The sequence below is a fragment of the Micrasema longulum genome, unplaced genomic scaffold, assembly GCF_059751315.1.
Source record: "Micrasema longulum isolate JH-2025_06_02 unplaced genomic scaffold, ASM5975131v1 h1tg000287l, whole genome shotgun sequence".
NCBI lineage: Eukaryota > Metazoa > Arthropoda > Insecta > Trichoptera > Brachycentridae > Micrasema > Micrasema longulum.
Window position 1 is genome coordinate 685,786 of NW_028277491.1, and position 12,346 is coordinate 698,131.

General features: G+C 31.0%; 1 protein-coding gene across 1 annotated transcript in view; it reads left to right on the forward strand.

The window, feature by feature from the left end:
- Tmem214 (Transmembrane protein 214) overlaps window positions 1-12,346 on the forward strand; it is a 30,412-nt gene that overhangs the window by 3,351 nt on the left and 14,715 nt on the right. Inside the window, exons 4-7 of the mRNA XM_088224502.1 lie at window positions 96-284; window positions 1,654-1,877; window positions 2,766-2,997; window positions 4,208-4,350. Of these exons, the coding sequence (XP_088080628.1) occupies window positions 96-284; window positions 1,654-1,877; window positions 2,766-2,997; window positions 4,208-4,350 (788 nt within the window). The remainder of the gene's footprint in view (window positions 1-95; window positions 285-1,653; window positions 1,878-2,765; window positions 2,998-4,207; window positions 4,351-12,346) is intronic.

Sequence of the window (12,346 nt, forward strand, 5' to 3'; positions counted from 1 at the left end):
CAATTGATTTCTGGCTTAACTAACCAAAAGAAACTGTATTGCTTTATTATTTAACCATTTTTATTACATTGTACATTTTATTATTAATATTATAGGTTTACCAGCGACCGGGTATAAAATATTTATCCAACTGGTAGCCAATACTAATAGCAATTATTTTCCTAAATGCAATACAAAAATTGTAAATCTCATGAGTTCCTACCAAAATCGTCCTCCTATTGGATTGTCTCTCCTATGGGCCATTGGACAAGGAGGCTTAAAAGACATAAAGATTGGCCTGCAAGGTAATAAAAAATACCATTAAATAAATGTACTAACTTTATTTAGAAAAATACTGTTTGGTTAAAGATAAGATGTATGAATGTAGAGGAACCGAGTTCTTTATGTAAATATGAAGTAGTGTAACATTCTATTCTCGCTGCCTACCCGCAGGATCAAACTCTGTGATCTCTAGTGTTGTAATTTTTTTTTTAATATGTTTAATTCATCACAGTTAATTTCCTAACTTTTGAGCACTTATGAGCCAATTGTTTTAATTTACATAAACCTATGTTTCTTTAAACAATGTACATAATGTGTAAAATATGTTTTAAGCTGTTAGGTTTTTAATTCAAACAGCAAGAGGTCTTTTTTATAAACCTGGTATAAAATTACACCAAGGATATGAATACCATCCTCATTATAGTAGTATAAAAAGGATGGTACTCATCCTTATTTTACAAGTATGCCTAGTAGTAACTTTATACTAGGTTTATAAGTAAGCACTATGAATTTTAATCTACCTTCATAAAATTTTTAACTAATCATTAATCAGTATGAAGGTCTATCTACGTAGTATTTTTTAAATGTTAAGTCAGCATTACATTTTTATTTACATGACTTCATATAAGTACCTTTTCACATTGCAAAAATTAAATTATTTTTTGTTTCATTAGCAACAATTTCAATGTTTCTGTATTTGAGCACAAAATACTAAGTGGCATGTAACAAATACCACTGGTGTCACATAATAATAGTTTATTGTTAAGTTTATCATAACTAATTTAATTCCGTTGTTTGCTTTGTTTTTTCTCTGTTTTCTATTTCAGCGCTTGAATTTACATATATTTATCCCTATGTTTAAGTTTTTATTATATATTATAAATATACCTATCATATTTGTCGGGTGTAAAAATGCCGGTTGGGCTTAAATAAACCAAATAAAATAATGGATAGTGTGCTGTCAAAATAAAAACTTAAATGTATATTAAGAGGTTAAAAAATGAATCATAGTTTATATTGATATAACTGTTTTGGACTATCTTCGGCAATTTTATATGACCATCCAATTTACTCACTAAAGTATTTGATGATCTTAAAAAGAAAATAAGTGCAAGTTATATCATTTCTTCAAGAAATGAGAGCTTTGGCCATCTCAAAAAATTCTCCTTTTAGGTTATTGAATCGATACTCAAAATGACAAAACACCATTGATTATTTTCATATAAAAATTGGTTATTTGAATAAACTTGTTGTTAATCAGATACATATCTTTAAACTCTGCTTTTGTGAGTTAAGGCTACTTATCATTACGAGTAGATACTGAGATTTTTAAGAGAGTATTTGGTAATTGTTTTTGTGTTCATTTTACTATTTAATTTATGATAATTGCAGTTTGGCGTGAACTTATGGTACCAATGATAGATATGAAACATTATGTGAAATATGTAGTAACTTATCTGATCGATCTATTGAAAGCGCACATATCAAATGCTGACAATACGAACAAATTAAGCAATGATGAAGTTATTGGGATTCTCGACTTTATTAATACAAAGAAAAAAGGAATGCCAAAAGAACTAGAAGGTTTGCTAAATAACCAAGCATGTGTATTGAGGGTAAGACACTTTTACTACTTATTGAAAATTTTATCTACTTAAAGACGTAGAATTAAAATTTATAGTATCGAAGGCACTTTTTCACTGGGTGTAACAATTTGCTAATCATAATTTATCTTTTTTTCAACGCACACGCCTCGAGTAAATTGCTATTGCGAGCCAGTCACAAGGTCTTGTCCAAGCGCGTTAACACGAGAACAATGCCGTCGCACGCGGTGGGGGGGGGTAATAATTCTTCCACGTAGATAACCTGCCCGCGTCTCCGCGACAATGTCTCGGGACAATGTTTTGTCCTGCAAATTGCTGTTTACTTTGTTAATGGTCGAGTCCTGGGACAAAACAATATTGTATTGGCCACATGTAAACGGCCTTTTACTGTAGCAAGACAATGCGAGACTACAAGTCAAGCAAAACCAAGAATGTTTTAAGTGATTTGCGTTGGGAATTACTGCCACACCCACCTGACCTGGCACCCAGTGTGTACCCCCTTTTTCCTGAGCCTTTTCATGGCCCGTAATAATCCAAAATTCTTAAAGCTTTGGAAACACACCTCTTATTTCTATTTTATTTAACATGAACAGAGCCTTAGTTTGTAATTATTATTCTGTATTTGCACTTTAAATAGTGTGTATATAAAAATAAAATAAATGACTTGTGTACATGGTACTGCTGGGCCCTGGACTGGCACCTGAAGTGTGAAACTGATCATCTTGCTTTCAAGTATATTACAAATTAATGATCGTTGATGTGTTGCATTTGGAGTTCAAATAAAGAAATGATGATGATGACAGTACTACGTTTGTGTACTATACACTGGTGTGGTTGCATTATCAGCTATAATTATTAGATGCATACATATTTTTTAATGGAATATAATTTTTATTGTAGAAGCTGTATTTCGAGAAATCTGATGCCTGGAATAATTCGGATGTTTTAGAACAATTATTAAAAAGACTGCCAAGTACTTACACTGGGAGAAAACAACTTAATGATATTAAAACCAAAGAAATGGTGTTTTGTTTTGTGGAAGGACTTAGAAAAAAAGAATCCAATTATAAATTGTGGAGAGATTTACAACGAACTTACGTTACACAAACTACTTATATTTTATTATTTATAGGTAAGAAATCTGCAATATTTACAAGTACAAAACTATTTCCAAATGTTTCACAATAAGAATTGTTGTGTAATGACCTATAATCTTTTTTAAATTTGAAGTCCCCGGCTTTTAGATCATTCCCAAAACAACCGCCAGATGTCATAAAGGTCAGCCTATAAAAAGCACGCGAAAGTGAGAAATGCCCCATCAGATCTCAGACTCAATTTACCCATGAAATATTGGAACTTCTTGTATAGCGGATTTCTAACGCATGTGCAGAATCTCGCCTCTGAGCGGACAATCGCAAAGTTTTTGCTTCCTCCTGAAAAACTCACTCCGTTAAAACTTAACTAATTTTCATACAAGAAGTTCTGATATTTCGCGGGTAAATCGCGGATAGGCAGAAACGGGAAGTCTGAGATCTGATTGCGCATTTCTCACTTATGCATGCTCTTTAGGCTGACCTTTATGACTTCTGGTGGTTGTTTTGGGAATGATGTATGAGCTGGGGAGCTCTAATTTAAAAATATTTTTTTTAATTTATTTATAAATTTATTGCAAAAAAATAATATACACACTTAATAACAGGGAATCTATATAAAACACAATTAATGTAAAATGAAAACGGAGTGTTCTCTGTTTATGATAGTCTCCATCTAACATGGCACAGCCTGTTCTAAGGTGGAGATTTTCTATCTTTAGAGCATAAGTAGTCCTATACTAATAAAACAATAACATAAAAAAGAAAAACTAAAACTACTTAATTATAAATGTCTAGCTAATCAAATGTAAGAAATTAAAAACGTTATTATACAAATATAAAGTATATATATGTGCCAAGAATACATGTTACTTAAACATAAATAATATTATATTATAGTTCGCTACTTTACTATTAATATATATGTTAGATTATTGAGTTATTCGTCTCTTATTTTTTTTTTACAAAATAGGATTCTGAATCTCCTACAGGACCACAACCCGGTTCCTACCTTTATCTTACTTAATTGAATGAAATCCTGATTGCAGGTTAAATCTGGGTCAAAATCTAAAATTTACTCATAACTTTATTCTGAGTTATGCCATATTATGTCATGGCGAAGTTACGGACCGCATAACAGCGTCTATCATCTGAAATGATCTTCCTCAATACAAATAAAACACAATCAGTATCTACAAGGCTGTGAAAATCCACATTCTTTAATGTTTATATTTGTTTTTTTTTTTTCAGAAAGTAATTGGTCTACAATTTACCCAACATTACATGCGAAACAAATATTCAATGCTGTTTCTCACTTTAAAACAGTTTATGAAGGTTTGCAACGATCTAACAAAGATGATGAAGGAATTAAAGCCGCTCTTAAATCGCTTCAGGTAAGTTTTTTTTGGCTCTATATCGATGTCTATGAGCCCAAATAATCTTTGTTTGAGAGAATAAACTTGAAATGGCCTATTAAAAAACAATGCGTACTATCAATCGGTTCAGATTTACAATTTAAACAAAGATATTTAGTTCATAATAAATAATAAAAAAATTCATTTTAGTATATTAACCCCATTTTGGTATATTATTCATGAGATCATGCGTTATATCATTAATACCGGGGCCAGTCTCACATACTCATAGATTAGAGGCCCGAGGAATGAACCCCACTTTACCACAACTTTATTCCCATTTTATAATAGTGAGTCATTTACAACTCATTAAAAATGACCCCTAAAATTAAAGTGTTGGGGTGAATCATGAAAATACTATTATTTTAAATTACAGATTCAAAAATTATTATTACTCAAATGAAAGACATAACCCCTACAATACATCACATACAAATAATATAATCACTAGATCCTCAACACAAAGATAACTTAAACAAATACAAACTAATACCACTTTCGGACAAAGGGATTTTGAGTATTATTATATTAAAATCTATAACCTACTTCCACTATCTATTAAAATAATTAGTAACAAGAAAATGTTCAAAAAAGCTATAAAAAAATTGATAGTGGAACTAGGTAGAAGTCAAATGGATTGCCTCATTCGCCCAAACCAATATTAAATCAACTGCTCCACAAATGTATAGCTTATGTTATGTTTTTGTTCTTTCATTGTGCGTTTTGTAATATAAATAATATAGATGTACGTAAATTAATTATAAACATAAATACGTAGTTTTCAAAACTGTCTGAACATTTTGTTAACTATCTCTGATTATTAACTCTTCTTTGTTTATTCTCAAATGTAAAAATATATTTTTTTAAGTATATTGTTAAGTGTCCTCGGCACGGGTAACCCCAGTGAGGTCACATTATTTTTATTATTATTCATAGTTTATAATGGAAAAAAATATGAATAAATAAATAAATAAAAATAAATCGTTGGCCTCAATTGGGGACCGTTTTCACCAAGCCAAATATCTACAAAAAGATAAATTTTCAGGTTTTTTTTATGATAAAAAATTAACTGCTGTGATTTTAACAAAAACAAAAATACTATTTTATAGAAATTCTACATCCTGACTCATATACTGGAAATCAAAAACATAGAATAAGTGGAACTATTCATTAAAAAATCCAAACCTCCTAAATTTTTACAGAAACAATATTTTGTGATAGGAATGTCTAGAAAAGTTCATTTGTGTAAGGTATAAGTTTACTTTTGCATGAGATCATTATTAAATGTATTTTTGTTATATTTTATTTGCCTACGTTTTAAATTAATAAAATTAAATTAAAATATACCTATGTATCAGTGACGATCCATCTATAGAAACAATGTAGACATTGCTTGCCTAAAAACATTTGAAAATCGATCGAAATAAACCATCAAATTAACTCATCAAACCATTCTGATATCGCGCTATTTGTTCTTCAGCTTGAGTTAGTTGCAAGCAAACCTCGCATTGCTTTAAATGTTTAAAAAGTGCGTATACACAGACGCACATATACAGGGAAAAATTAGAGCACACATGCATACCATCATTAGGGGATTTTCGTTCCTTTAGAAGCAAATTTTTAAACACCTTATCTGATATGAGTAAACAAAAAAAATATTCCTTGCTCTTTTGCTCTACATACATGATTCGATTCTTTCTTTACGTACCTACGCAGTAGATTGCAACACGCTCTGTTTAAATTATTACTAATGTCATCTTTGTGAAAATAACCTGTTCTATAATTTCGATAATTCTGTGTTGATTATATTGTAAAACCTTTCTTTTTAATGTGTATTTAAAATAGGCACTTGATTACTTATTTATTTAATTCATTATATCAAATATCTATTTGAGAGAATACAAATAAATTATTAAACGGTGACATAAAAAAAAACATTATTAAATGGTGGAAAAAAAGAACTTAGGAATACTGAAAAAACAATAATTAAATTAATATTAACAATTTTTTTAGTTTGTCGAAATTTTTTGAGACAAGGACTGGATTCAACTCCCTGGGGAGGTGTTAACATTAACATATTGCAACAGAGATGAAGAACATTATAGAGAAGGTAATATAGAACCAGCCCTGTAGATGCCTAGACTTCTATATTACCTTCCCTAAAATGTTCTTCATCTCTGTTGTAATATGTTAATGTTAACAGCTCCCCAGGGAGTTGAATTCAGTCCTTGTCGTCAAAAATTTGGACAAACTCAAAAAATTGTAGATAAATCCACCTGGTCCATGAAGAAGTATGGAAATTGAAAAAAAACTCAGGTCTTGTCTAGTATGTAGGTAAAATAATTAAATTATATGAATCTCACCCGCATAAATAAAGGTTTCAGCTCTTTAACTTCACAAACTTCAACAGATGAACGAATTGAAGGAAAATAGATAATCAAATATGGGCGGAATGGTAAATGTTACATAGTGTGTAAAGTGGCCACATAAACCAGCCAATGACAGAGCGTAAGCCCTGTAGATGCCTAGACTTCTATATTACCCTCTCTACAATGTTATTCATCTCTGTTGTAATATGTTAAAATTAATGTTAGTAATTTTCTCTGTGTCCGGGCGAATTAAGACAACAGTTATGTCTGTAAAGTGTAGTCAGAATATTGGACCAGTGCTTTCGACTCGATTCCTGCTCTCAGATAAAAATCCTGAATAAGGATATCAAGTGGAGATAAGCCCAAATTGTGAAACCTTCTCAACAAATTGTGTTTGGTGCCTAGGGTCAACCAGTAAGGCATGCCCATTTTTTTAAATTTGCTTGTCTGTAAACATGATTTATGCTTTCTTCACTACAAGCAGTGCAGTCTACAAAGCACCCAGAAGGCATATTACGACATTCCATAAATATGCATGATAATATAATATCTTTGAAAATATTCATAAGATTATTTTTCTGAGTTCGTTTTGAAATACTTACTATAGATCAGTAGCGAGCGGTGAGTTTTTAGATTGGTAAGCTGCAATCATTTCCATAGCGGTAGTATGGCACATCCAAAAATTACTATTTTATATTTGATAAATAATCCATAACAAATAGTGTTAGCGGCTAGTAGTTTTAGTTAAAATATTTTCTAATTTAACACAAACATTTGATTGAAAAAAAACGTCATTGCAAAAAACTTGGACCTGTGGGGATTCAAACCCCAATCCTAGTTACTAGAAAGCGAACGATTCATCCGTACGGCTATTTCCCATACTATCACTCCTATTGGAAAAGTTATTTATAAAATTGTATTATTCATTAGCGTACTAATATATCTTTTCTTACTTGCGACTATTGTAGCTCGTCTTGAAATAAATCACTATTGCTTAGTGAATAATGATAAAAACTAAATTATTTTTAAGTATTCCTCACCCAGTACTCTAGTTCACCAAACAAAATATCACTCGCCGTTTTAGAATCATTCTTTCATCGATTTTATATCAATTTAATATTCATGAAACTATGTAAATTATACTTTATATAATTTTTCATATATATTTACTTTCAGCACTATTCACTATTAATTTACTAGTAACGTTTTTATCATAACTCAAACATTATTTTTGAACTTTAAATAGGGACTGAAGAATAACCTATAATTCAAGAAAGGTAACATTATATATGATAGATATAGTAAACGCAATGATAGCAGGACACCAAATGCCGAACATTCTTTAAGTGGATCGGAAGATCTGTTGACGAATTACAACAGTCTGCCTTTTCCTGACGAATTTTCTGTGGTTTCCTCATCACTAGAGCAAATGCGGAGAGGCTCCTGAAACAGACCACAGCCGAAACCTCCCACCCGATCCTTACATAATATATCAACTAAATAACTAAACAAAGTTTTTCATTGAAGTAAATTTAATAGAATAATTTATACTTTTTGAATTAAACAAATAAATAACTATCCCTTCGAAGTAAATATTATAAACCTTGTACATTACAAGCAAGGTGAAAGAATAATGCAACTCACATATTTAAAAAAAACCTATAATTGAACTGTCACCGTCTGCATAAATCATTTTATAACTGGATATTTGTTTTTTAAAACCCACCAAAGGATTTTTACTGATACTCTGATATTAAGGATTAAAATGTCTGTTTGTAAAATTTTTACAATAAATACACTTTCAAACCATCATTCAAAACATCTCTTTCCCACATATAACCGGTGCGTATGATGTTACCTCCCTTACACGGTCTTAAGTCAAACAGTTTTATTTTAAAGAATAATAGCCCTAATGAAAATGTGTTGAAAGACTAAATTGCATTTAGGAAAGCTGCAAAATTCAACAGAAATTGTAAGTGTAATTTTTCTAACGTAAATCTAAAATTTGGGGTGTAAGAAGTTAATGAAGTTCATGTTTTATCTTTGGCCGCGCAAGCTCGTGTAATCCAGTAGTAATAATTTTGGCCGATAAAAGCACACTGGCTCGCTGTATGGAATGAAATTTTAAACTAAGTATTATGTCAATTTACTAATGCAAGAAATGCAAACGATGGCTTGTGACATATTTTTTCCTAATAGTAATGGAACATTACTTTCGATGCCAAAAAATATGGTAAGCTGAAAATAATCGGTTATTAAAGGAATTCGCCCTTGCTATATATTTATTGAAATTAACAAAATACAGAAAATTCTTAAGGACTATATTTTTAAAAATATAAGTTGTTCCTCAGATATCAATCATTACCAATAAGTACGATCACCATAATATAGAGCACGTCAGCATATAGTTGAATAATCATCATCGGAACCCATAGATACATAAATATAATACTGATAAATGATAATTAATATAGGATAAAAAAGGTTTATTTTGGCAGATTGTAAATAGGCAAATTAAAATAGTAAAATTAATATTAAACCATAAAAAAAACATATACATATAAAAGTGACAAGGTTGATTTTAGTGAAATAAAAAAAAAACTTTAAATAACAACCGCTACACTACGAGGCGGACTCATCTCAACTTGTTAAAGAGTTCGATTGTCAACTTTTAAATTGTGATAATCTCCTCTCATCATTGCCCAGATAGGGCAGTTTCTATCTTTTGTTTACCGATGTTGTGGAAACTAATAACAGAGTTTAAATACATCTGTGTATTTTGATGCCTATTTATGGCGTTTGTTAAATTATTTAAATCATCATAACAAGACGAATTCCACACATTTTTGTCATAGGAGAAAAAAGCCCAAAATCAACAAAATAATTTGTTTACAATGTTTATGTTATATTATATTATTCGTTTATATTATAATCATTTGATGAGAGCAAATGGCAATTAAACGGTTTTGGTTCCTTTTATGTAACTTAACAGATTGTGAAATTCGTAAATCAGTAGCTGGTCTTCAAGATGAAATCATTTCTTATTTTATAATAAAATTTAATGTGCCATTTCTAATTAATTCTTACACACACTTTAAACCTGCACATAAGACAACATTGGCAATCTCCGAACGCATTTTATATATTACGTGTGCACAAAAATTCAAGTAAATTATCAGTATAGGTCTTTAACCAATTTTGTGAAAAATAACCTTGTCGAAACTCCGTAACAAAGACAGAAGAAAATAAGAGCAAAATAAACAATCGTGAAATATGTTCGATCTGTTCTTTCATATGCAACATGATCATTTTGATTTGAAATTGGTTAGGCATGCCCGGATTATGGGCTTCCATGAAAATACCGCCACTGGTTTGGTGTATATTGTTATTATATTGTATCTAGTATGATTTTCTATACTTCCAATTTTCTGAATGCAAGTCTTGATTTACAGATAAATAAAATAATAGATTGCGCTAATCCTTTACGTCCATGATTATTGCATGTGTGCCAAGATATTGCGATACTTTGTAAATTTAATATTACCTAAGCTTTATGCAAGGTTGCAATGTTTTGATAAGGTTTCTGTGGCATAATAATATGTACTACTTTAAAAAATCGAAATAAAAAAAACAAAAGTAACTATGTTCATTACAGCATAATATATTTTTTTTTACATTTATTTCATCAGAGAGGAAAAACAGTTTTAAGGGATATAGTTTTTTTTTATTGTTCAGCTTTGAGTTGAATCCACCAAATTTTTCAAAAACAAAAATTTACGTCCCCAGGTAGAATGAAGAATACAGTTCTGTATGTGAATAAGAACCAGATCCCTGAACGAATCGATGACTACTCTTGATTAAAAATCCTGTAAATAGAAATGGAGTGGAGATTAGTCGGCATTGTGGCATACTGATTACAATGTCTAAGGTTCTGGGTTCGATTCCCGCAGGATCGATCTGCTTAGCTTTGACCTTTTTTTTTCACTGCAGTATTTTATAACCTTTGGACTGGAAATGAAGCGTAAAACCGATCATCTTGCCTTCAATGTAACTTAAAATTTATGTTTCAAAAATGTTCTTGATTAGAATAAAAATGCAGTGCCCTATGCACCACTGAATGCATATAAGGAAACATTAATAACAGTAGCAAGGCTTTATTTAGCTTTATTTAGAGACGTTTGTCCGACAAGTATAATGAGGAAGTACAGTGTTTTTTAATTTTTTTTATTTGTTAATAGACTATTAAACTAAGCCAAAAAAATTTTTTTTTAATTTACATCGATGTGTTAACATGATATGTTAACACGGTTGTTATCAGCACTATGATTTAAGTTTTGTATTTCTGAAATAACTCTGCGTGTGACGTCAGAGGTTGTTCTCTGTTAGATCTTCCCATTGGTCCGTTTACGGTACGCCAACCGGATATCCTTCACAGCTGTCACATCATTGGTTGATTCATTTGAACCAGTGACGTCAATCAAAGTTGTGCATTTTTATTATTTTTTCTTACATTTTCAAGAAACTTTGCCATACTATTTAATGTCGCGCGCAAGAAAAGGTTTTTTGTATCCAATTTCCCGTAGGGCTGAAGTTCCTCATTACTGATATTTATCTTTGAAAATAAATAAGATGTTTATGACGCCGTCGAACAATAGTAAAATTTTATACGGTTATTTCGCTAATGGAAAAGACTGGTGTCTTAGATAGGTCTTTTTTATAGTCCTTTTTGTATAAATCTATCAATGATACAAATTAAACCAATTTATTACCAACACTAGGTTTTAAATCGTTTTTGTAAACTTTTACCAATTCTTCTGCTGCAGCATACAAATTAGCAGCGTTCATATCCTCTAAGTGATTAAGAAATCCACATTTCAAACACCCAGCATCGTATGCATGCAATCTTTCAGCAAGAGAAACACCCAGCTGATCAATTACTGGGATAAAGCCTGCCACTTTAAATTTATCTTTTAGCGACAGGTTAGCACCTTGCACTTTCATATAATCGAGCGGATCCAACCTCACATTTCTAGTTCTGGTGCGAGATTACACCTGCTGGTCAGTACTTCATACTCCTTTAGCAGCTTCTTCGTAATTATCAAACTCGTCTCTTTTGGATTCAAAAAATAATTTCTATGATTCCAATGCACACATTACAGACTCATGAATCATTTTCGGGTCCTGCAAGATCTTGTTTGTAGCATTAAATCGCTCCAAAATGTCATTCCAAATGATGGAAAATAGAGCGGTTTCGAGACCACTCATCTTCTCAAAAGATATGCTGGTTAGAGCATACTAGGTACTCTTTCGTTGTGTCAGAACATATATTTTGTTAATAAGTACAATTTATGTGGGGGCCCCTCTCTTGTGGAGGCCCCGGGCAGTAACCCCGGTTGCCCTCCCTTAAATCCAACAATGATATTAATAATTATTATGAATCATTTTGTTTTTTGTACTTCCGATTCGTAGTAAGTGTTTTTTTTTTTAATACATGACTAAGTATTTTGATTTACTTTTCATTGTTTTTTATGCTCAGAAAATTTTTAAGATGAGAATTCTACAGAAAAATTAAATTCACCAAGAATTATTCGTCTGCAAAAGTTTCG